This window comes from Calonectris borealis, chromosome 7, assembly GCF_964195595.1.
Source record: "Calonectris borealis chromosome 7, bCalBor7.hap1.2, whole genome shotgun sequence".
Classification (NCBI taxonomy): domain Eukaryota; kingdom Metazoa; phylum Chordata; class Aves; order Procellariiformes; family Procellariidae; genus Calonectris; species Calonectris borealis.
Genome location: NC_134318.1, coordinates 8,711,055 through 8,739,015, shown reverse-complemented (window position 1 = coordinate 8,739,015; position 27,961 = coordinate 8,711,055). Strand labels below are relative to the sequence as shown.

The 27,961-nt window shown below is 37.8% G+C and overlaps 1 protein-coding gene across 1 annotated transcript in view; it reads right to left on the bottom strand.

Annotated features, from left to right (window-relative positions):
* Positions 1-27,961, bottom strand: part of CTNNA3 (catenin alpha 3) — a 524,245-nt gene that overhangs the window by 96,623 nt on the left and 399,661 nt on the right. The window contains exon 13 of the mRNA XM_075154246.1: positions 12,646-12,797. Within this exon, the coding sequence (XP_075010347.1) occupies positions 12,646-12,797 (152 nt within the window). The remainder of the gene's footprint in view (positions 1-12,645; positions 12,798-27,961) is intronic.

Here is a 27,961-nt window from a genome sequence, read left to right as displayed (position 1 = left end):
TGCTTCTAACAAGACTTTTTGAATCGGATTACTGTATTATACAATTTCTACACATAGTTTAGTATCTTTAAATTTCATACTTGATTACAGTATTTATTTTAGCCAAGATAAAAATCAGAATTCATGCACTAGTTACCCTTTTCCAAAGAGACTGGCACCCTGCAGGAATTCCAGTTTTCATGCTTTACAAAAGACAATTCTTATACTACCTTAGTATCAGGCATGAGAAGTAAATCTGCATATAAACAACATGAGACAAACTGTAAGGTAACAGGAGAGAAAATGGAAAAGGAATGAAAAAAAGGAGGGGAGGAAAAGAAATGCAGAGGATACAAACAAACAATGCTACATGAGGTAGGACAATGCATAGCTACGCCTGTGATGCAGCACCACAATTCTTCAAAGAATACTATCCTATGTCTTCATGGTAAGCTATTCATGCCTTTTGTTGAATGGTCCCTGACATGAATTTCAATTGTTCTTTTACTTTCTCTTTGTGGAGGATGGTATTTTTTGGCAATTAATAATGCTCTCAACTTTTTTTTTGCCTAGGCAGTAGATAAATGTCTGAGCTCATCAACATACCCAAGAATAAACAAAAAACGAGCAGAGAAGTATCACAGCCTAAAACCCAATTACACTACGTAAAAGCTGCCTGCTGAACCTCTGAGCTATCTGGCAATCCTACAGACTGTGTAAGAGTGAATCATTCCATCTCTAAATATCCAGGCTGCAGGTAATACTTGCTATTGAGTTTTCTGGAATAGAAAATACCAGGAGAAAATGAAGTTTTTTATTGATTAATTAAACACCGCCTAAAATTTCATCTGGATTTAACTCTACCAGCCGAGAAATGTGTTAATTTTCTAGAGAGAAAACAGTCCTATGAATTATAAAGCTAGTATGTTCTACAAATGCATGGTGCAATTTCATATACCAAAAAAACCCAAACACCCAAACAATATCAACAATACAGCAGCAACACTATCAGATCAGGTGATCTTTTCGTTCAGGAAAAAATAACTCCATGCAGATCCTTTCTGCAGTTAAAAGGCAACTAGGGTGAGTCATCTGCTTTCTGATCTGTGAGTTTCCTATAAACGGCAAGAGCAAATCAAGCAGTCAAGCCTGAGACGGTGGAAGCTGTAAGATGGAAGGCTTGAGGCTGTATTAATGGAATGAAACAGCAAAGTGGAAAGGGAAGCCTAAGTTTAGGTAGACACAATTTTAGGTTTCATCTCTGCTGGGGACTGGCTCCATTTCAGACATAAGTGATTAGTCCGCAAACCCCAGCATTGGCAAATGAAGCCACTATTTGCGCTGGTGCTGCTCTGCTTAAAATCTGAGTAAGTTCTACTTCTGGTTTCGTTTACCAAGGTGACAAGTTTGTTTTACTTGTTGGCCGCTGACCAGTCAGACTGAGCTTTGTACTTATACAGGTCCAGGACACTGGTCCAGGCACATCTCACATCACTTCAAGCATGTAACTGTGTGCTACAAGGGGTTTACCTTTGCATGTTCTGGTTAGCTCTTCCTCACTGAAACAGCAAACAATTAGTCAGCTCTGTTCTTTATTTGCTGAATATTAATTAAACCTCATACTTGTTTTTTTACACATTTGGAATCCATCTTTCACAAACCCACGAACATTTTCAGAGTGTATTTGACAGAACAGCCCTGTAGGGTCAGCAAAACTCACAGACAGAGCATGGCAAGCCATGTTCAGGTGGGATGCCAGACTGGTTTCTCACTAAGGCAAAAGGGACCGATTCCCATTCTGATAGCACATCAGCAACAAACACGAAGAATGTAGAGTTGTCTGACATCTGCTTATCTAACTTCCTCAATAAGCAGATTACACACTGATTATGAAGAAAGCAAAAGGCAGGCAGTGGTATGATTAATACAATAAACACAGGTGGAAGAACAATGGATGTCAGTTATCCAGCTGGCTCTGACACCAATTACTGAGGTCAAGCATGTGGCCCTCACTGCAAGACTACACACAGCCAGCCAGTGGATTTCAGGGCCCCTGAAAGAATGATGATATTCCCCTACCTATGCTGGCCACAATCCCAATGGAGGAAACCTGATTACACTGTAGTAAGGGGATGAGCCATTGCTGGAATGGGGGCCATGCAGCTGCAAGGGGGCTAACTAAGGCAGTCATCTGTTGAGAAAGCCATTCTCATAGGTACATGTTGACAAAGCCATTCTCTCAGGTACATAACTGTACCTGTGTGCATCCCCAAGCTGCCACCGCCTCACTCTAGGTAGCTACTGGCAGCTCTTTATTCTCAGTACTTCACATGGATATGCTTGGCTGTATCATAACATAATTTAACACTGTAACAAATTTCAGGATATTTCAAAGGCTAATCGAATTGGCACATATGATCATTTCTCATGCATTATTTCATGCTGGACCATGTCTAGGAAAAAGGCAGGGTTCTATTTTCAGAAAGAATTCTATCCAACTTGCTGAATAACTGGGTTTTCTTGTGTTTTCTACAATCATTTTATGCAGACTACTTCATGGAGACCAGGATAACATGGCACTTGGAGTAACAAATTAATTTTGTGTTAATGTTACTGCTCTAATTTCCTAATAACTAAAGTACTTGGTATAGTGAACAGCAAGAGGGCTTCAAAAGCTAATAGCTAAGTTACATTGAAGGAATAGCGCTCTAAAACTGCAATTCCAACCCAATCCATGCACTACATGATGCACAGTACTCCCTTGCTGCAACACACTTCACTTCAGTATCGATATACACTGACTTTGTTGATACTGAATATAATGAAGGGTCTCTTTTCTCTCTTTTTAAGAACAGGCTGTAAGTCCCAGAGGTTCTCAGGTAATCAGGTAGTACCTAGTTTGTCAACCTTTACAGAATCTTTTCAGGTAAGCAGTACTTAAAAATACCATCTTCCATTTATCAAGCTCAGTAGCTCAGTGGAGGATTTTTTTTAATTCTCCAAAGAATTTTCTTTCAAGGTTTCTCATTTTTCTGAGTCAGTTTCCCTGTTATTATTATGCCTCCTTACTTGGTATGCCCACCTGCCTTCATCAACTCTGCATTCCAACTCTATGAGCACACTCTCAAGACAATAACCTGGTGCGATTCAAGTTTGCAAGCAACATTTTTTTAAAAAAAAAAAAGGCAGCAAGGTATCATTAAAACCTGAACTCAAATATACCTATGGAATACTACGGAATTATAAAAACATAAACCAAAAGAACTATTCAATGTTACATAAATAAATAAACTCCTCCCAAACCTTTTTCACTGTCACACTGCTGCATCAACAAGGACATGCATGACAACAGGACCAGATCTTACACTGTTACACTAATCTCAAAGCACAGAATGACACAGACCACAGCACTGCTACTCCATTCTTGTGCCAGCAAATCTCAGATCACAATCTAGCACACAGATTATTATTATTATTTTTTAAGTCTGACTACATATTGAATATATTTGTAATGTATCTCATTGCTTTTCTGCATCATGCTAAAAAGAGTCCATCCTACCAGTTAAATGATTCCACAGTGAAAATAATGGCAATTGAGAAATTTCAACTAGGCCATGGTCTGTACTGATGATTATGGTCAGTAAAAGGGATCTATGGCCGGATTTACACTGAGCAATGAAGATCTCTGAGCCAGAACTGGCACTAGCATTGACAGGGCTGATTTCAGAATCAGAACCATAGCCTGAGCTATTAACACTATTGAGAGACTGCAGTCTCCATTTCCAGTGAACCATGTGACAGGATGCGTATTTTAATAGAGTATCTGTGATTTGTAACACTTTTGCTGTGCCTCCCAGTTTTAGTTCCAGAAATTCAGTCCTTCCCTTTTAACAGGATAATATTCATTCCATTTCTCTGGGAATATAATTTATATTAGACAGTAAGCACCAAATGGCAAGGAAAGAATACACATCACTTTTCCTTGCTATAAGAAAAAAGCCCTCAGCAAAGATTTTAATGTTCCAGAAAAAATACTGCTTTGTGCTTAAGTTTCCAATGAGCCACTAAAGTAGAGCTACCAAATCATTCTGGAAAGTTCTATTTTCCTAAAAGAGAGGGATAATTTTGTGAACAATTAAAAACATAAACATATGTGACATAGTTGCAATATAATTTAATCCCTAAACTGGGAAGAACTGAAATTTAAAGTAGTATGCAAGTCAAAACTGTTTATGCCATCCATTTGTGTACAAAGCATATTGACTTCTCTGTCTGAACCAGTAACCCCAGCACTAAGAGACTTTGATGGTAAGCCATGTAGCAATTTGATGCTGAGTTCTTAATTCACAGCCTTGCATGATGCCTAAGGCTGTACAGCTTGGACAGAAGACAATGCAGATTTGCCAGGACGGATAATTGCACATTTCTATTGCAATGGATACAGTATGCAGCTGACACTTTCACCACTGGTCCCTGTTATCAGCGTTTCTGAAATCATTCACTATTTTTAGCTATATATACCCATAAAGCCTTTTTTTTTTCCCCTTTCTTTTCTAAAAAACAACACAACACAACATCTTTCCCATTAGCTGACACTTTACAAATTGGAAACCTAAGGCAGATTGAAGAAAATTACATTTTTAACTGGAAAAAGAATCAAAAAAGAGAAGATGGGTCATACAGTCATGTGCTGAATGTAAAGAAGCAGGCATAAACACAGCAAACAATGGTAAAAGTATTATAGTCTGGTAGTTGCATGCAATGTAGCAAGCAGCTTGCTTTTATAAATAAGATTTAGCACACACTATTGCTTTGTTTGCCCCATCAATTCTCCATTACCGTCTTAACACTAATATATAAAAGAAAAAAACAGATAGTAAAGTCAGATTTGGCTTGACAGGGCCCTGGATAACACACTGCTTTCAACAGGAGGTTGGACCAGATGATCTCCTGAAGTCCCTTCCTTCTGTATCTCTCTTCTTTCTTTCCCCTCACTGACAAGAGTGTGAGACAAGTAAAATGTGTGACAGTGAAAAGTAAGGTTTGCTTCAAAAGATACTGCAGTATTTTTGGTTTAGAAAGAAGGCTCATTAACCATAATATTTTGGACAAAAAAGTAATACCGAATAGTATTAAAAGAATTTCAAATAACGAAAAGAAGTAATAAATGTTAACATACAGTAAGTACAGGCTTGAACGAGGTTCTATCCAAGTGGTGAGTTCCTGGCACTCCTTTTAAGTACTTACTTTCATTTAGCCACATCTAAGGTCACCTGGATGGCATATGTGAGCTGCTGCTTTGGAGGAGAAAGAAAATCTTCACCGTCAGAGCTGTACACAAGATGTAGCCTGACAACATCAAGTGCTTTCTCATATGCTTACACATGCAATTAGAGAAAAAGTCTACTCCTCCAACATATACATAAAACAGTATGATAATTCTACATATTCTTGCTCAGAAGGGGGCATTTGCTTGTGACACTCCTATACTACGGGATGATTTCTCTGTACAGAAACAATATAGTACATGGATGTAAAAGGACAATTTTGGAATTGCACATACGGGGATGAAGGGGGCACTTATTTTTCTACCCGCTATTCATTTTATATGTAAAAAGAATCCAGAATCTAAAATCAGAAATCTCCCCGTAAAAACTGAGTGAATGGTTGGAGCATGGGAGCAGGGGCAGCAGTCAGAGGGATGTACAATGAAGCAAAAAGTTAAAACTTGTTCATTTGAAAGTGCAGGAATGTAGAAGCACAAAAGCCAGATAGTTTCTCTTATCTTTTGTTCAAAAAAAAAAAAAAGGAAAAAAAGAAATCTATCATTCCCCAACTACCCTGCTGACTCCAATTCAATGGTTTAAGCAAAGGGGACCTGAAGATGTGGGAGGAGAAGGGCCATCCCTCCTTGGTTGAAATAACAATGTATCTATGCTTTGGCTTCCACTCCCATGTCTGAGATTAAAAGGGTGAGCATCCGCCTTTTCCGTCTCCCTCCCTCTACCCGAGATGTGAACAGACCATCTGTTTCTACTACAAAGTTTTAAATTTTTTTGTGGAAACACCTCAACTCTTAAGAACAGATACTAGTTATGGCAATTGTGGCAACTCCAAATTCTACAGATATTTCTTAGGCTAACAACCTGCCCACAGGTTCAAGAAAATAGGATGCAACTTTCCAGGAAAAATGAGGGTGGGTTTTACTTACAGATACACTGCTGAGCAGCTTTGTGCTCTATAAAGCAACAAAACCAGCAACACTATTACACAGACAACCAGAACGGTCATCTGATTTGTTGAAGACATTAAAGGCCTTAAACTAATGAAATTGGCAGAAAATCAGACTTTTGAGAGTTTGTTATATGGTATATAAACATGAAATAAAAGCAAAATGATATGGGTAGTTGTTTGCCAGAAAACAGAAATTGGCTTTATTTATTTGGGAACACAAACTGACCTGGTACTAAATGGAGATTAGCATTTAAAAAAATGTCACCACATTTAAATTGAAATGTATGCAGACTGTGTCCCAAAACTGTTGCAGTACAGAGCATTTGGATAAGACATCTGCAAGGTAGAGTCATAATAATAACGACAGTTTATGATGCTAATACAGATGTAAATATAAACAAGTATTTCTACAGTATGAGATGACTTCCCAGGTATACTGTGGGGTAAAGAACATAGACATTTTTGGAAAATATGTATGTAGATGAATTAAGATATGAAATGTAACCTATGTGGGATAGTGCTTTGAGTGAAGTCTTCCCCATAATGGTACCTCAAGGTTAGTGATCCTGACTCAAGATGTTAAAAAGCCAAGTAAAATGGCAGGGACAAATAGCTGCCAGAAGCTTTTACTTGCAAGTATGCATATTTGATCATGGCACTAAACAATTTTAATTCACCTCTTATTTGGTTTCTGCAGCACAAACGTAACATTCCCCAGTAACACCTTTTATGTGACTTGGGATAAAAACCTGAAAAACGAACAGGTGTCCAACTATGCTTAACAGATGACAGGCACTTCTTCTAGGCTCTCTTTTAAAGGACATCAGATATTATATCCTTTTTCAGTCACACTGCATCTAGATAGATCAATCTTTGGATGACAGCACTGATAGAATAAGCAATGAAAGCACCATTTGAAGAAGGCAGGGCATAGAAACATCTGCTTGGTAACAACCAGTATAGAGCATATTTTTTCCTAAATAACAAGGAAAGAAAATCCTCTCCTGGTTAAAAAAAGATGACAACATAACAAGTACTAACCATGTTTATTACCAGAAGCCTAGTGCGTAAGGGAGCACAAGTGAAAATACACAAGAAAGTTCCTGCTTTCTGCCAGGGAAGTTCACAAGCAGCTCTGACCTACTTAGGTCAGAAATGGCAAGAAAGCAATGAGAGATGCAGGTCCAACTGGCTTGCTAACTACTGCTGCAGAAGTTCTTCCTCTTGTGCAATTGGTGTCGGATACAAAAATGAAGAAGGTGGTATTCAACAAACTTCCCAATATATATTTGTAATGAGTTAGCATCACTCATAAATTTCAGACCAACAACAAAGAAGTTTACCAAGACTCTGAATTGTTCTTTGTCTTTCCTCCCCATGAGGTCATGAGCTCTCTTGGAAAAACAAACAATTATAAGACTGCAGTAAATGCCTTTTTTCTCAAACACTTCCCTGCTTTGCTTTGTTTTCTCTAGCTTTTAAATAGCGACTCAATTCCTGTGTGTTATTGCCTGCACCTGACAGGATCTAACTCATTCCTACTACAGAAGTAAAAACAGGTAGAAAACCCTGCATATGTAGGATAATTCTGTCATCAATAAAAGCAAAGGCAGAATTTAAACTAGACACTTATTAACTGGCTGAAAGAGAAACAGGATGATAGGAAGGTTTTCACCACTTGCTATCTTCCTTTCCGAGAAGTCCGTGTTCTAAAAATTCCTGTAACTCTGCTGGATACAAGAGATTGAAGTCTGTTGTGATGTTTCTTATTGAGAGAAATCAAGTGTATTGAAAAGCTCACAAGCTCTGTTATGGATGAACTTTTGTATTTCTTTAAAACAGAATTAAAAACTACCCAGAATTTGCAACCAACAAAAGGAGAAAAAGGGAACCCATCCCAAGGGTATTCTGAGGTAGCCAAAACATTTTAAAAAGGGTCATGCTGTAGACACCTGAACATGTAGCTAAACTGAGTTTGCTTTTACAAAGGAAATTAAAACCCACAGTAAAAGATGATTAGCTAAAGAAATAGGAAGATAAGGAATGGAATGGGGATGTAGTGAGGATCTAGCTGAAACAGAAGTATCTAGGTACGACAGAAAACCAAAATGAATGCTTTGCCTCAGTTTTTGGCGGGAACTGGGGGTGGAGATCACAACAGGGTGCAGAGAATGGCTGCTCAACGGTAATAAAGGCACAATCTGCAAAAGAAAGACTCAAAAAGCCTAACACTGTAAACTCTGAGGGAACCTATAGTCTCCATGCCAGAATTCTGAAAGAAACAGCACATGGAATACACATCCAGCAGAAAGGATTTTTAAGAAATGCATCAAAATGATGCATTGTATCAGGTTAAGAACCACAATCTCAACGTACATTTTCCACCACTCATAAGATTAGGGAACACAGGTTCCTCATTCACTGCTTCCATGAACATGAGAGTAGTAAAAGCATTTTAAATAAGAGTATATGAACATTTTGCCCTCTTCTTGCTCTCCGAAAAACTCACAGCAGTTCACTTGTTTACCCTCCAATAAAAACAAAGAATTCCATGAAACTTTGACTTTGTGAATTGTTTTCCACTGTTCTTGGTGTATTTCTGTTAGGATGACTTTATTATTGCTTCAGCTATCAGTAGTTATTGTTCATTTGAAGTCATTACCACTTTCCACCATGTTTAATATCCTAATGGGATATTATTAGCTGTTACTTCCATCCAGCTGTCTCATATTCTTCAACAAACTACACTTTCATATAGAAGCTCCTTTCTTTTTTTAAAGAAGTTCTAGCATCAGTCTTAACATTATGCAACATTTAATACCTATTGTCTCAAAAACTGTCAACCTGTTTCCTTTGACTTTTCCATGTATTTCACATGGCAGAATTCTTATCTTTAATTCTACTATCCACCCTAATCTATTTCTATAACAACAATATTGTGACTAAAACACTATCCAGATAATGTCCAAATGTTCCTGTGCAAAATCAAGCTCCCAAAGCCTCTACAATTTAACAAATGCTTCAAGAGTCAAAAAACGACTGAGGAATGTGGACACTAATAAGCACATGCAGCTATACTCCCTGGATCAAATATCTGATGATTCTAAATCAACAGCTACCACTGGATGAATTAATCCTTGCGAGTGAAACAACGAAAAGCATCTTAAGGGAAGCACCCTGCAGTTACAGAGGCATTTTTATTACAGCTCATCAGTGCAGCACACCTTCCACTAGTTGCTCTCAAGTGTTATTCACATTATACCTGCAGGACTGGAATGAATGTTTTATGTATCTATGGTTAAGCTTGGATGTTGAAAAGCATATCTGATAATTTGCATTAACAATAGTATTTGGCAGCATTTTACAGTTAGGAACTCTCTTTTTGAAAACATTCTCTCTGTGTAATTACATGCCTGAAATGCTTCCTGAGGAACTGATCTGGAGAGTTTCTGCTTTTACTTTGATGTTGAAAAATTGCCCCCTGTGAATCAGTGTCCTTGTTCATTTACACTTCTCAATTATATTTTGATCAACAATTTCTTTCCCTGATTCAGTCTTGCAATCCCCTGCAATCAGCAACACATTGTTCTTTGGCACTGTATCAGTAAGCCCCTGTAAGCTGGCCACAGAACACTTTTATTTCCTCACCTTAATTACTGTGGTAACAGCATATGTCTGAATAACCAGATTTACTAAAGCTTCTTGCAGGCAGACTGAAATGAAACTGGCATTGTCTGGAATGTATCTGATTAGGAATGCAAATACATCCTTACTCAAAAAATGAATGCCAGGGTTTCCTCAGCACTCTCTCTGTGCTGGCAGTCAGTCTCTCTACGGGATGGTGGAGTTGCTGACTATCATTTCACCAAACCTCAAAAAACCCCTCTCATGACAGTGTCTGAATAATGGTATTCATTAAGTAGAAAGCTGCACATGTCCTTTTTAATGAATTAATTTTTTTGTTTTTTTTTTTATCTCCTGAGCTTTCGTCAGGACTCTGCAATTGCTGGGCTGTTGAATACATTTAAATGCACTTGAATACACTTCAAGCCACGCTGATTTCTAAGGCAAACACATACATTGTTTAGGATAATGGGAGGTTCAGTACAGGTAGAGACAGGCTCTTATCCCGTTGGTCATAATGTCTTCAACTCAGAGGAAGAGAAGGAGGAGGAGGAGTATCTGCTCTTTGCTACCCACAGCTTCAGGTACAGCCAACAAGGTAATTTCTGATACTTTGTTTTTCCTTGCCTTGTCAAATTCACTTGCAAAGCAGAAGTGGAAGATGGCACTGACAGAAATCTTCATATTAATACTGTCCATTTAGCTGTTGTGCAATGACTCACAATTTTACAGATGCACTATCCACTTACATAGTACAGGTACACTGTGCACTTACTATGTTATGCGTATGTACACTTCAGATGAAAGTATTTTCCCTTCATGCTTCAGAAAGAAGTACAGGGGATATAGTACCTTTTTCCTCTTTGAGTGACTGTCCACATACATACACACATCACAGAGAAACTGTATGAATATACACGCAGAATTTCCTGCAGAGCAGCGTCTGCGTCTTCATAGGAACTGACTGAAGCTTTATTACACTCCTCAGTGCATTTCCCAAAAATGAAAAACTCCATAAAGAATAGTCAGTCATGATCATCTGGGGTTCAAGCCCAAGAACAGTGGACATACAGAAGACTCAGATCTCACTGAGGAACAGAGAGAAAAAACTTTGTAATCTTTAAAAAACCAAGAGTCCCCGAGTCACTAAGGGAAGGAGGGATGAGTAATGCAGGCATTAAATGAAGCTTAACTGATCTAGAAAAAAAATTAGATGCCCTAACCAAAACTCTTAGCCTGTGTTCACTGGAACAGGCACTGATCAGAAGACGTAACAGAGGATCTGCTTCAATCTGGTTTGTTTTGCCAGATAAATCCAACTCACACTAATTCCTCCTGTTACAGGCAAGATGTTGTATGTTTCAGGATATAAACAATTTCATAATTGACAACTGCAATAAGGATGAGACATTTTAAAGATTTTGTACATCTGAATTCCTACTGAAACTGCTTAACTTATATACTGCAATATGTTAAGACGCACTAATATTTTCGATATTAGAATCATAGAATGGTTTCGGTTGGAAGGGACCTTTAAAGGTCATCTAGTCCAACTCCCCTGCAATGAGCAGGGACATCTTCAACTGAGCCCCGTCCAGCCTGACCTTGAATGTTCCCAGGGATGGGGCATCGACCACCTCTCTGGGCAACCTGTGCCAGTGTTTCACCACCCTCATTGTAAAAAATTTCTTGCTTATATCTAGTCTGAATCTACCCTCTTTTAGTTTAAAACCATTCCCCCTTGTCCTGTCACAACAGGCCCTGCTAAAAAGTCTGTCCTCATCTTTCTTATAAGCCCCCTTCAAGTATCGAAGGGCCCCAGTAAGGTCTCCCCGGAGCCTTCTCTTCTCCAGGCTGAATAACCCCAATTCCCTCAGCCTTTCTTCAGAGGAGAGGTGTTCCATCCCCCTGACCACTTTTGTGGCCCTCCTCTGGACCTGCTCCAACAGGTCCATGTCTTTCTTGTGCTGAGGGCTCCAGAGCTGGACGCAGTACTGCAGGTGGGGTCTCACCAGAGCAGAGCAGAGGGGCAGAATCACCTCCCTCGACCTGCTGGCCATGCTAGCCTGTAGTATGTTTTTGTATTGAAAAGAAAAGAGGAATCTGTTCTTACTTTCTTCTTGACTGAAAAGATAATGCAGAAGACAAACTTCCTCTGAAAAATGTACCTACATTTTTATTAATGTTTAATTTTATTTAAAAACAAATTTGCTGAACATACAGATATTGCAGCTCAGTTGTTTTATCATTTGAAATGAGATTTGTGGACTGAAGTTATTTGCAGGAAATTCTGCATCTGACAAAATTCTGTTTCAAATTTTAAAAGAAAAACACTATGATAAGTACATTGATTGTGATTGTGCAAGATTGACAGAAATCAGGCTGTTAAGTCTTCTGGTGGGAAGCTGACAAAACTTCAACAAGAGACTATCAGGATCACCCAAATATACTCTCTGTTCCTACATTGCACTAAATAAGGTTAAGGTTGAAAAGCTACAAGCAGATTTGGGTTTGCAGCCACAAGCTGATAATTAATGAAGTGAATTAAGATCTTTATCAACCAACCATAAATAAATATTTTTAAAAAACAAAACAAATTTTTATGCAACATTCTGATCTGGTACTCAACACAATTCTAGCCTTATAATCATGTGTGTTTCACTGTAATCCAAATTTCCTAGATCAGTTCAATCTGGATATGAGCTTAGGGGCACTGTTTACGTACACAGTTCTAAATTCTCCTGAAAATGCCCTGATGTCCTGAACTATCTTAGAAACGAGTATTAAATGAACAAATAACAAACTTACCCGTATCATCATGACTGAGCATCTGATGTTATGAATTGTGTCATACACCTTCTTAGAAATGTCCACAAACTGGTTATCATCAAACGGATGCACCGTCTTCTTGCTTAAGCTCTCCAATGCAATATTTACTTGACTAATAAACTCTGGAATCACTATTTAAAAAAGAAAACACAAAAAAAATTCAGTTAGCATAAAAAGGATAAAATGTGATTTTTCTTTCTGGCAAATTGCCTCACATTGATCAAAACTTTATTTTAAAAAAGCATTATAGTAATAACATGATTAGTTTTAAGTGAGAACACATTTGTAATTTTTATCACAGTGATAAAAATGCACTTGGTGGGCACGTAAGCTGTGGATGGTTATACAGAACAACAAAGAAGAAGAAAGTTTTAAAAGGGGAGTTGGGGAAGCATTTGTAAAAACTTGCCAGTGATTTCAATAGTAATTTTATCCAAAGAATCAGGATGAATAACCTGGCTCAAAGCTGGAACTACTGTTCAACAGACTCCTAGTATTTCAGAATCTGCTTTCAGTCTGAATGGAGACAAAACTATCAAAAGATTGACGCTTATTCTCCAAATTAAAAAGTACTACAGTTGTAACCTGGACTTATCAAGGTAGTTTACCTTGTTTGATTGAATCAAACAAATTGTAAATTTTGAGTCAGTTTGATATTAACCTGTGCTTTACCCAGAATGTCCTGGGAATTTTCTTCTGGTGCTCCATGGCCTTATTTTGCATAGAGACCTGGTAACACTGTATCTCCCTTGATCCTTCTCATCAATTCAAAGCAAAGGAAACCCAACACACAGAACATAAGAGTGAAGAGAGAATGCAGCCAGAAAATCCATCATGCACAGAAGGAGACCTCAAACAAGTACAGATGACACTCATTTGCAACAACTCATTTCCTATCACTTGGAGACTGAAAACACAGAAAAAATGGAAAGTAAAGGGATAGAACTCAACTTCTGTAATATTCAATATGAAAATCATATACCTTGTGGAACAGAAGATTTTCAGGCAATGTGTTGGTTTCAAATACAAGTATAATATGCGTTCCATCCCTTCCTCTACAATTACGCACTGCGTAATTCATTAATTCATACCTCATGAAAGCAACACTACCGATACTTTAAGTGTGAATCACTTCAGGCGAATTTTGAAGTATATAATAAATTTTTATGCAGACAAAGCTTCAGCTGAAGTCAACAGGACTTCTGAATTAGAAAACCTGGCAACACATACTTTAATTATTAGGGAAGATGCCACAATAATGCTTTAACCCCTAACTTTACACAGAAAAATAATACATAACCCTTGGAGACATTTAAATTCACTCTTAAATTACAGTAACTTCACTGTCTTCGAGCTCAGCTGTTTCTCTCTAGAGTGCAGAACAGTTACTTCACGTGTCAGTTCTCAGAAATAACAAACTTAAGTTAATTCAGTGGTAGTGGGAAGGTTCATTTTCTTCTGTAAAATAGGTCTCCACAAGGGTACGACAAGTAGATGCCCATTTAATTTGAAAAATGGGATATTTAAAATCCTTTCTTCCCTCTTCAGATTATTACTTGGATTACCTTGCCTTCTGAAAACGTCAGTGGGAACAACAGATTTCTTAAATGGTATGGAAAAAAGACAAGGTACATTTTTCATTAGCAACCAAATGGAATAATTAGGGAAAGCAAGCACCTATTTATTTAGTCCTTTTTGAAATTGTTTTGTTTTGTTTTTTTTTAAAGAAACACAAATGTACAATTTCAGAACATGAAAAATTTTTTCTGTTAAACAAAGATCTTGGCCCCTAGACTATAAAAATAATTGCAAGTGTGCCAATTTTGAACTGAAGTCACCTCATACATTTACATAAAACTAAACATTCAGCTCTTCACATCCGTTGTAAAAACGCTGCAAAGGAGAAGATAAGAAGTTTCCCGGAATTCAAAATTTCCATTGGTATAGTCAAAACCACAACGTATTTTCCAAAGCCTCCTACATTCTCACTTCTCAGTTCATTGTACTTCATACACTTTCACTTGCAGTATTGTAAAGCACAGACTCCCTGCTGACCAGCAGCATTTTCAGTGGCTGCTAACTGCCTGCAGCCCTCTTCTTCTACAGGACAGACTACTTTTTCTCAGTTATCTATTCAGGCTCCATCCTGCACTCCATCCTTACTCCATATGCTTAATAATGGCCTGTTTACAGCTCCTTCTGAGGCGAAACTCATTATCACAGTGTATTTTGTTTGTCTGAATGAATGCCTCACTTATGAAAAAGGATTTTGCGCAAATACGTACTCTATAGCTCGTATGCTACTGATGGAGTCAGCGCTAAACCACAGGCTGCACTTGATCATAGAAATATCATCTCAGTGGCTTCCCTTTGATAACATTTTTAAGATGACTGCTTTTCATCAATATCATTTTTACACAATTAAAACACAATACAATTAAAACACAAGACTAAACTGTAATTCTATAATATGTACATAACAATCTGCTAATGAAATATAAAAATACACTTGAGCTATTATAAGGTTATCAAATAGTTCTTACTATTTGGTCATTTACCCTGTATCTGATTGGATAATTCCCTCAAATCCAAGACTCCTTTCTTGACTGCATGTGATTTACTTAATTTTTGAGTTCCCAACCAAATGACTACTTAAAAAGAGATTTTGGTAGATATATGAGTTCTTATCCATGGATCACTGGCATAAAAAATATTTTACTTCATACACCCTCAAATGGTTCACGCGTCGCTCTAAAACACTGCATTAAGTGGACTAGAATTACATTAATAATGTGCATCTTTGCTGTACTCTGCTTTATTTTTCTAGGCAGCCTAAACACAGAGAAGAAGCGGATGCAGGTAAGAATAGTTTGGACAAGATTGATTTTTTCAATATTTCAAAAGCAAAGAAAAGCTAAACAAGTTGTAAGTAAAATGAAAAATGTCAAGTATTATACTATTGAGAAGTATTATTAGATTTTTGTGATTTTAATATTAAAACATTTTTGAAGAAAACTTATGATTTTTATTTGAATTTTTGCCCTTTTTTTTTTCCTTCAATGAAAATTATAAGCAAATTTCAACATGGACATCTGAAATCCTACCTTTCCTGAGGGGGAAGGTGTGGAAAGGAGGAGGATGTTTTGGAAAATACCAATACTGCTCATAACCGTAATGCTGAAAGTCCCCAAACTAATTTACAGATTTCACGCCACCAAAAACACATTCCGCACTCTTCTTGAAATTAAGCTTATTTATTTTAAAATTCATCATGTCTTCCCTAATTCTTCTCATTATAAATAAACAATACTATTTGTCTTTCCTTGTAGGCCACGTCTTCTCAGACCTCTAATAATTTTTGCTTGATTTTATCATCTTCAGCCAAAACCAACAAATTAATCCTGTTTGTAGTTTAATAGCTGTCATGGCCCAGCTCTTAATTCAGAGACTACCACATCTGTATGTCACCATCACATTAGGTAATACAGAAAAGTAAACGTCACTAATCACTTTATTCCAATTAGCAACTGTGCCTGTTATTTTTAATAACAAAATCATCAGGACAACAGGTTTTCAGCTTTGCAGAAGGCCAGTGACAACAGGTGAAAACATGAGCCATTCTACTTGCACCTTTTAATGAAGTTAAGTGATCACTTTACCAGCGATCAAGATAGCTTGATATTGAAAAAGCAACAGTCTCCACAGCTAAAATGTCCACACGTATGCAACACTCACCTAAAGATTGCCTTAACAAAATGAATATAACAGACATGGACAGACATGACCTCCTAGAACTGATCAAAAAACAATGACTTGGGGTTTTTTTCCCCTCAATTAAAAACGTTTATGGTTTTTAATTGGGAAAAAAAAGAAAGACAAAAACCCAACAAAAACCCTGTTTCATTTATTTGACAAAGGGGAGGAAAAAAAAAACAAGAAGCCTCTTCATAAAAAATGAAACACGGATTACTTATTTTTCATCATTCTTATACTCAAGTACTGAAAGTAAGGCCATTTGGTACTCTGGATCTCTTCAGGACAATCCCCAGGTCCCATCTCTTGTGCTTATGTTGGATAATACACAGGCAGGGTATGGTTCTCCCTCTCAGTTCCTCTCAACTTAGAATGCCACAAAGTTCCTCAAAGGATGTCAAGGGAGAGCAGATGTGGTGGATTACTGAATGCACATATACACAATATATCTCAAGAAAAAGAATTTGTGGTAAATAACCAAACTTTCACCTTCAATGTTTATCTACATGTATAAACACTGTGAGCAACTTACTGTATGGTGTAAATAGACTGGAAAAAGGTTCAAGAGCTCCCACTAAAATGAAGACTGAAAAACTACTCTTTCAAAGGCAGCTTTGAAATGGAAATGAAAACACAGTGCCCAGATGAATGAATGAAGCTCTCTGTGGCAGACCTACAGATCCCGGCTACAGGTAGACTCTGGAAGACTGCCACAGCTATTGCTTCAACTTCAGTTCCATGACCTTTCAACAAAGGAGACGACTCTCTGTTGGGCAGTCAGCCATCCAGTGAGACATCCTCTATGCTCAAATAAAAGAGCCACAGGACTGTTTGGTAGGAGATACCAAAACATGAGCAGCCTTCCTGAAAAGTTTGTCTTGTCAATATACAAAAATACAGAATACCCAGAGTTAATAAAAAGTTTCAACTAATGAAGCACTCAAAATAAAAATCACATGAAGGTTAGTACCTAAACTGAACCTCTATATCAAAATGAGTAAAGACTGCCGGAGAACTTAACGAGAATGGCATAAGGAGGATTTGTTATAAGAATGGGAATCTCCATCTTCCACAGTTAGCTGAAGGAACTGCTACGAAAAAGACCGGTTTCTTTTAAGAGAAATGTGGGTCAGACTGAGTGAAAAAATGGTTTTCCTCCTGAAGGTAATAAAATCAGGGTCAGTTACTATTGATGAATTAGGATTCTAACAGGAGGAAAAAGCCCCATGAGAACTTCCAAAAGCCTACCAGAAGACAGATTCTAAAAAAGTAAGCAAAAGCCAAAAGCATGGTCATGGAAGGCCTAAAAAGATGCTGAATGAAGCTAGTACGATCACAGATCACAGAAATAAGCCAAATTTGCAGGTAGGCAAGTTAAAAGAGATGAGTGCAACCACTAAGCCTAATACCTTCTTTCAGCACACTACGTCCTTCAAGCAGGAAAGAACAGCCCCACTAAAATCCTGAAAACCATCCACCATTTAGGCAGTAAGATAGCAAAAACCAGAGGCTCACGGCTTGAAAATGACCTCAGTTTATTGCAAGAAGATCTGAAATCACAGGAAGAGCTACAGGTCTCCAAACCAAGAGAAACAGCAAGTTCTGAGACCAAAATTGTCTGGGTAATGCTGTAGCTCAAGGTATGAAAAATTCACTGTCTTCTGTCATCCAGAAGATGATTCTTGACAAAGAAAAACTTGAAGGTGATTAATATATTACCATTCCTAACCATAGGGCTAAGAGTGCACATGACAACAATCCTTGGAAGAGACTTCTCCCAAGTAACAAGCGATAGAGGAAGAAGAAACAGCCTCAAGTTGTGCCAGGGGAGGTTTAGATTGGATATTAGGAAAAATTTCTTCACTGAAAGTGTTATCAAGCATGGGAACAGGCTGCCCAGGGAAGTGGTGGAGTCACCATCCCTTGAGGTATTTAAAAGACTTAGGGACTTGCTTTAGTGGTGGACTTGGCAGTGTGAGGTTTACAGTTGGACTCGATGATCTTAAGGATCTTTTCCAACCTAAACGATTCTATGATTCTCTATGTGATCTATTATATTTCACCTTGAAAAAGAGGTAAAAAATTGAAGAGACAACAGTGGAAGTGGACCACAGAAATCTCCAAGCCTCCTACTTCAAAAATGAGCTCAAAATTATTCTAGGCACCAAGAGCTCATGAGAACTCATAAAAGTCAGAACCAGTGATCTTGTATCTTATGTTACCAAGAAAATTACCCCTTGCAGATGTAGTTAATCTCAAGGTATGTATATGAAGAATGCTGCCTGAAGTGATTTTCTCTTCTCTTCTGAGTGTCAAGGACCTAGAAGGTCCAACCAAGTCTGGAAAACCTTTTCAGGTGGCAAGGTAAAAAATTACCTCGTAAGTATTCACATTATGTCTATTAAAACTGACTGACATTTAAAGGAGAAAAAATAAATCTGTTGACATTTTTGGTGGGCTTTAAATCTCCTGACCAGTATTACTTTCTGTGCTATTGCATAATTGAATTTGCACTGCTGTGTAACACATGTATTTTAGTACAACACAGGTAACACAAAAAGGACATGACCCATACGAATACTAGATGACATTCAGAACACTGCACTCACACAAAATGAATCAGAACCCAAAGAATCATAAGAATTAGTGCCATTTGCTTTGTCCTACTAATAATCATGCATGGAAATTATTTTTTAAATGTCTCTGCCACATTCACCTCCAAAAATAGTGTTTATGTACTCTGTCCATTGTTCAAATATTAAAGAATATTTAAATGTACATCTTATGTGTTATGCTTAACTGTACATATAGAAACACCTCTTCAGAGTGGAGGCCATTATTCACACATCAAGGTGCCACAATGAAACAGTACGAAAGCACGTGTGTGTAAGTCAAAGAACAGCTGTGAAACAAAAATAAAAATACAAAATTATGAAGAAAACTCAAGGCATTTTGAACAATGGAAGAAAGACAGAACTTCAAAAAACTGTTGTATCTCTCCATAAAGTAGCCTGAAAAACTGAACTCAGTTTTTCACTACTCTATCTTACAAAGCACCTACTGAACTTTGAGAACCTGATCTAAAATCTACCCATACCATAGGGGGCTCTTGCTTTGACCTCAGTAGATCTGGCATCACACTGGGATGGATACCGGCCTTTGATTAGACCCCATATGTTGCAATATGTTAACTCACACTCATTCCTAAATACAGGAACTATATTGTCCATCAAATCTGAAATTCCCCTCCTTTTCTAAGACTAAAAATTTAACACGTCAAATTCAGGTAAATATACCATTGATGCTTTCAAGTTCTGTAGGTAAAAATTATCAAGAGCTGTTGATTAGGAAAAAAAAATCTATCCTTGTTACAGACAGCTAATAGATGGTAATTTTTTAACACTCCCTATTTAAAGGAAGACGCTTATACAATCCTTATAAAGAAAAGAGTTGCCGTGTACACTTAAATCCTGACACCAAGTAAGCACTACAGGCAAGCAGCAAGGGTATAGGCATACCTTCCATCCCTCAGGTTAACATTCCAAAAAAGCAACAATGGTAGAACAAAAAAAACAAAACAGAAGTGAAAGAAAAGTAGAAACAAAAGTAAAATAAAAATGAAGAAGAAAAAAAAAAAGTAGTAAAGCAGCAAAGTAACAGTTACTCTTCTGTCACGAAAAAATAAATAATTTTTTTCTTGTCATGTGAGGTAATTCACTATTTCTTCTCTGTATGCCTTTTCATTTTCCTCTATGCTCGTCAGCATAGCTTGAGTTTAATTTTTATTGCGTTTGTCTAATTTTGTTTAGCACTGAGAAAGCCACATAGTAAAAGGAATAAATGCTTGAACTCTACCTTCCTGAGGATGCTTTTCGATACTATATCCTGGAATTGTACACTATGTTAGACTGAACTAATCTAGAATTTATTCACGGGAATGTAAGATTTGCTTTAAGAATGTCCTTCATCTTTCAGCAAGAAGTTCAGATGAGTCTTCTTGTGACAGCACAGGCAAAGAGTTGTGGCAAGTGGTGTGTTTTTCAAGTATTTTATTATCCCCCATAAGCTAATCACCTAGCATGAAAGTCAGTGTGACGGGTATAGACAGTTTGCTTTCAGAGAATTTAAGTAGTTTTCCAGTTGCAGGAATTCAACTAAAGTGAAAGTATGGTTGAAAAGATTAAAAACACAGCTACCACTTAAATGCGGGGTAATACTAGAGTAAATAAGAAATCCAGTTAATAACTGCACAGTCTTTATTCCGTACTTCTGTATTTCATTTCACTCTTTGAGACCAAAGAATAGTTTGCACTTCTTGTGATTTAAAAATAAGCATTTGCAAATTTCTTCTGGAGTGGCATCTAAGAATTTCAGGTAGTAAGAACATTATATATTCTGGTAACTCAATTTACTGCTAAGTATTGTGTCTTAATGTCATTTCAATCCAAAATGGTATACAAAGAACTAACAAATAAATCAAAAAACCATCTAAGCTAAGGCAACTGTGCTGGCCAAGACATACCATCTGAAATACATGGGCTCCTTCTGGCAGAAGCTTGAGTTACACCACCCAAGGCATCTATTTAGAATGGAATAAACTGTTTAATGACTGATGGAGACATCTTCATTCCATGTGTTCAAAAATACATTTGAATAATAATGGAATTACTGCAAAGAAAGATGATTCTGCACTCACTGCAAAAGGTTGAACTGAGTAACAGAAATAGTGTTTTGAAACTCCAATCATTTGACTGTTACAAATCCACATAATATAATGCTAATATGAAGGTGAAGCTGTTTCTAAATTTGATTTCACTATGGTAGACACTTAACTTCAAGACACACACACACACGAGAAAGTAGAAGAGTGGCTTTGTGAATGTGTGCGTTTGATGTATCCTTTCTACTTCTTCAAATATTACCATTCGTATTTAATCACCTTTTCTTGGTAACAAGCTTATAGGTTATATGCAGGAAAAGGGATTAACATTTTTGGAACTTCTAACACATGAAACACTTCGTTCATGTTCCTCTGCCAATCTCAATCCTAGGCCAATATATGAGAGAAAAGATCTCTGAATTGCCCATTGTGCCCATCCCCCCCCTTGACTATTTAGAGCATAAAGAACTATAAATGATCTTTGAGGGATTTAGTATTTCATGCTAAAGTTTTTGCATACTGAAAGTGTAATACAACATGAAGTAGCCAAGTCAGAGGTCTGCTGCACGTAAAGAGAAGTTGCATACTAAAAGCAAGATGTAACTAGTATTTGCTTCTCTTTAACCCCAGACATATGCATACTAGAATAGTGAAACCAGAAACTGTGTATAAGCGCTTTGCAACACTTTATGCACTTGCAAGGTTGTAAGACTACTGGCATAACCAACAAGCATTTAGTAACACAGCTAAGCATATATATAAATATATATAAAATGAATATTTAGAAAAATATATATTTATATATAAATGTATAGAATAAATATTCATTTATAATATATGTATATGTTTGCATATGGATTTGTATGTAAGCTATGCTGAATATATGACACAAGTTTTGTGGTATTACATCTTTACAGCGAACAAGGGTAAGATTTTTAAGTTAGCTGTCCTGAATATGAGAAATGATTGATAATGAGTGAGACCTAATTATTGGCTGTGTGTATTATTAATGAATGGCAAGCCAGTAAATTGATGCTTTTAAGTTTGAAAAGGCCCCTATCTCTCTCTCTTTCAAACACACCCATGACAGAGATTCAACTTCCTACCTTGAAAACATACAGTTACATTCATTTGTACCAAGACAATTTAGATATATATGCCACTGTTACTCTGTAAGACAGCAGACTGGACAGGTACAGTTATGGGTATGGGTACGGCTTGTGACTTTGGACTCTGTGACCCTCTGGACTTTCGCCTACAGCTCTCTCTCCACAGTCCTTGCACAGCCTGGCAAATGCACATAACACTGCAGCTGGGAATTAAGGCAGTGCCTGCAATTAAAATGTCATGGTTCAAGACTTCAGTGGTGACTTAAAGGAATCTTCTTCCCCCACTGCACAAATGTCCAGGAAAAACACAGAGAGAGGTGGTTTTGAAGGGGTAAATGGATTTCCCTGTATGAGGTATCAGAGGCAGGTCACAGCATCCAAAAGAGCAGAAAAATACTTTGAGATCATATAAATAACCTACCTTTTTTAAAGCGCTCTACCACTTTGCTGCCATGCTCAAGGACAGACTTACCATGAGATCTCAGATGAGAAAAGCATTTCCCCCTAGGTCACACTGGTGAAGAATTTCAGAATTTTTTTTTGCATTTCTTAGCAGACAGGGCCTGTCTTACCTCCTCAGTTACCTGCTATTGCAGGGCCTTTATGTGCTGTGGAAACACCCACTCCTCCTGAACTCAGTTCACAGTATAGAACAGCATGACATTTTTTAGTCCTACCGAAGTCACTGGGCTTAATTTAGAGGCATCTGCACTAAACAGAATGTCTTGTGATACACATAAGCTAAGACTAGTAAATACCCTAAGTCCGTATCTAAAAAAAAAAAGCACGATTACTTTTCATAAGTGAATTTCATGGGGCACACAGAGGCTTCCATTTACCTTCAGTCTGACTGTGGACTACCATCAAACTTCCACATGCATGTCCTCACTTCACAACCAGTGATCATACAGCAGCATGATGACAAAGTTCAATGAACTGAAGCAGCTGAAGACTTCGGTTTTTGGCTGCCAAGCTAGTTTCGAGGTGGTTCAGTATTCTAGTCCTTGCTACCAGGCCAGATAGCTGACATATTAGTACTGGTACAAAGAAGGCGGTAGGAAAAGGCAGATGGGGCAGGCGGGCACCACTGCTGTCAATAAAAGCTGCATTTAGAACTGCTTAAGATGACTATGGATGGCAGCCTCCGTTTCTATGACTAGAATTTGTAACCGCAGATTTCTAATGAAGTTTTTCTTCACTGGCTTTGTCATACCCAAGGACAAAGCTCTGCCAGCAAGAGCAGGGAGACGACTAACACATCAGGCAATTTCTACAGGCTGCTGAACACACGCTACTGAAGTGGGATTGTTCAAATGTACTGAATAGAACACAGGAAATGCCGTACAAACCATTAAGAGGAAATGGAGGTCTTCCTACAGGGGAGTCCATTATTTGTAAGGGAGACTATCTGAACAGAGAATGGCTTTTCAGTAATTTAGGTGGGGAAGAGAAATCCTGAGAGTTGAAATAAAAAAAAAAAAAAAAACCTCTCCGTGAAACTTGGTTGTTTCTAGTGAATAAGCATTATGCTATACACTGCTTAAGCTAGAGAATGGTATTAGCAAAAAACCTAAGCCAGTCAGACTTTTGTGAGTATTATTACATGCTGTTTTCTGTTAATTTCATGTTTAGTACAATAATTCCTACGAAATCTGAAGTAATAAAAATACGCTTAACAAAGTATGTAAAGGGATATTTTGCGGTAAGACGATTGTAGTCTTTAAAAAGACTGACCTTGGAAAAGGTCATTTAGAAGATATTTAAAGTCATTTAAGAGCATTCAAAAAGAATTACCTCTTTTGAACTAAAATAGAAAACTTATTAATGCCGATCTGGAGACAAGCACTGAAAAGAAGACAGAATTCACTTCATGCAATAAATTCACCATTGTGTTAGAGTCTACCTATTTGGGAAACAGACACCCTGGATCATGGAATATATTCTTACTCTGTGTGCAATACAACCCCAGTTTTGGCTAAGGTTTTATACATTAACATTGCCATGACTGAAGTGTGGGTTTCCTCACGTACTCACTTATAAATGCCAAGGCTACCTGCAGACTGAGAGTCTGCTTATTCCACGTTTACTGTTACATCCCAGAAATTACTGGTTAGCATTACTCTGGCCTATGCCCTGAGCTTGTAACTCTTCGTGCACCTTCTCTTTTCCTCGAAGGCAATCCAAGCACCTTCAGAAGATCCCCAAAGCATTCAGGCTTCATCCAATAAAAAAAGGAATTCCACAAAACAGTCTGTTGCTGGGTATGGTGGATTTTTTGTAAACATACCTATTATAACATACCAGACACATTCCATGTAAGCATTGTGTCTGTAAACACAATGATTTTTTAAAAAAGAAAAAAATACTGCAAAATTATTTTTTCGCCTTTTGTCTGATAAGATTACAATTTTTGAGTCTTAGAAGACTGGCTTCATTTATTTTCTTGATGACCGTAACACTTTCTCTACCATTTCAAACTCCATCTCTGTAACTTTCTATTCAACTGCTGCATGTACACACATACACACTCTCATATCTACTGAAGACAGGACCAAAAAAAAAAAATTTGAAAGATATTGCAATCTCTTTGTCTTATCGCTTGCAACTGGAAAAAAGAAAAATGCAACCTGTTCTCTTCTTCACTGGGAAGAGAATTAGCAGCCCACAAGAATGGAGAATAATCTGAAGGGATGTTAGGAACTCTTCAACCAACCTGTTTCTAGCACTTGGCTCTGTTATCAAACAATATCAGTGCAATAGCAGGCTACTCTCACTGATTTTTTGCTGATTTTACAGATAGGATAGACAAAGCACTCTCTGATTTTTAAGACTTAGTATCTGATTTCATTTCCAATTAAAAACTGTTATAGTGGGTGGGATGTGACAAGTTACAGTTTCATTTGGAGGATAAGGAAGATTGTGAATTTAATTTCAGCATGTAGAAGTACTGGGGAAAGCTAGCTAGAACAACAAAATCAATGGACAAACACTAAGTGTCTGTCACTAAATATCCCTAAGTATCTCTGAGCTCTGCTTAGTGAAAAGTCACAGAAAACCAGCTTGTATTTTTAAGTGCAAAGTTATATTCTCATCCTATAATCTTCCCCAAAACACAGCTTATGCTGCACAAACATACTGACTTATCTGGAAAAATGCAGGCACCTTTTATTGAAATTAATTGGTAATTGTTTTTTACAAACACAGTTTTGAAAAATACGGAGAGGGTAACTAGGGAAAACCAATTAAGATGGGTCTTCGGGTAATGCAAATCTCAGACATTATGTCTATGAGTTACATTCACTGAAGTGCATGGATACATGGCAATTCATTCTGGGAAAGGGGCTTTGTAAAAGAAGCAAAACTGCTCTAAGATCATTTCTGAATGTCAGATATATGGATTACACTTTTGCGTTTATACAGCAAAGTAGTGTTCATTGTAGATATGACCATGTTCGCCTATGAAGTCTTTCTGTATGCTCTTATTAAAACTGTAATTGCCTTTTCATTTAAAAAATGGAAATTTCTTCTAGAATACCTTAAGTCACCACATTGCAATCATGACTCACAGCCAGCCTTCACAATGCCGCCTTCTGGACAACCCTTTCTACTCCAGGAAGGTAAGAAATGACCGTTCAGGCAGCAAATGCTGTCCTAGTAAATACTATTCCCACACCTGTGCCTACTACAGAGCTTTGAGGCCAAACCACATTCATGTCCATGTGGAAAGACAAAGATGAGCTTGAGATAGAGCCTGGAGTAGCTGCTACTATATTGACACAACCTGTAGGAGAGTCCCTGGTTTAGACAGCTTTGGGATTCTCCTATTGCATTCCTGAATACTCTGAAAGTACACATCATTCTCAAACTTACAGACACTTAGAACACTGCATTTTAACATGTAAGGTTGCTACTTGTTAAGATCAACTATAAGAACATGAGTAAACCTTACGCAAAGTGTTTTACCTTGGTGGTCCTATTTGTAGGGGAGAATAATTTTCAGATTACGGAGCAAATTAACGGCAATTAGAAGACCTTTAAGCAGATCAAACTGTTTGTACATACGAATACACTAAGCACATTTATCACATAATCAAGCATCTAACTATGTCGTAAATACAACTGTCAACCCAAATCAGCAGTCCAACCTCCACACTCACAGATCTCTGTGTTTTTATTACAGCTGAGCTTTTAAAGACTCCCTGTCAAAAGTGTTGAAGCATGAGCTCACCATCTGACTGAGCTGAAAAAAGAGGCCAAGGAAGAAGACTTTATAATAAAGTAATCCAGGGCGGAAATTGCTAGAATTCTGGGTAAAATGAAAGATGGAAATTATCATATCCCTCTCTTGCTGCAAGCAGCAGAGTAGCCCTCTGGACACCTGGCTTTCCTGAAGGTGAAGACATATCAAAAGAGAAGTTTTCAGTCTTGGCACACTCAACCATTTTGCCCACGCTCCTCTAAAGAAAATAATGGCAATTAGTTAGAAGAAAACACAGAACACCTTTCTCCTGTAGAGAAGAATGCTGCTATGCTTGCGCACCTTCTTTCACAAAAAAAGCTTAGGTCTGGATGAGGAAATTAAGGAACATACTTCTACTGGCTCCTGCTTGCTATGGGTTTGAGAAGGCTCAAATCTGCCTTAAACAACTGAGCAATATGAAATGAGTAAAACCACTCAAGAGGGAGCAGTTTCAGCCTACTGAAAGAAGTGTCAGGAGGCAAAAAGTTAATTTCCTCTAAGCAGATGACTGCAAAAGCATAATGAGCATCAAAGCATCCATCAAAGGAGGGGCATCTCCAGGTGCTCTGCAAAAATTCTTACATACAGGCAATGCTCCGGGGAAAAATAAACCAACCCAACCCAAGAACTCAAGAAGTCATCTAGTTCGCCATCTGCCCAAAGCAGTATGAGTTATGCCAGACTTTGTCCAATCAGGCTTTGACCAGAACCTCTCTGGGCAACCTTTCAAAAGCAGTCACATACATTTGGATAGAAACTGTGTATCTTTTTATGTTATCAAAACTAATTTAACTGTATCTACCACAAGGAGCATAAATATTTTAGAACATGTTTTGTATATTGTGCTGGTTTGGGCTGGGATAGAGTTAAATTGCTTCATAGTAGCTAGTATGGGGCTGTATTTTGCATTTGTGCTGAAAACACAGTTGATAACACAGGGATGTTTTCGTTCCTGCTGAGCAGTGCTTACACAGAGTCAAGGCCTTTTCTGCCTCTCACCCCACCCCACCAGCGAGGAGGCTGGGGGGCACAAGAAGTTGGGAGGGGACACGGCTGGGACAGCTGACTCCAGCTCACCAAAGGGATATTCCATACCATATGACGTCATGCTCAGCATATATAAAGCTGGGGGAAGAAGGAGGAAAGGGGGATGTTCGGAGTGATGGCGTTTGCCTTCCCAAGTAACCATTATCTATGATGGAGCCCTGCTTTCCTGGAGACGGCTGAACACCTGACTGCCGATGGGAAGCAGTGAACGAATTCTTTGTTTTGCTTTGCTTGTGTGTATGCGGCTTTTGCTTTACCTATTATAAACTGCCTCTATTTCAACCCACGAGTTTTCTCACTTTTACTCTTCCGATTCTGTCCCCCGTCCCACCGGGGAGGAGTGAGCGAGCGGCTGTGTGATGCTTAGTTGCCGGCTGGGGTTAAACCACGATATATATCTAATTAAAATCTAAAACCAAATGGGAAAGTGATTCTGAAAATTGTTTCAAGTGGAATTTGAAGATAACTGGAAGCCCAAAAGATCAA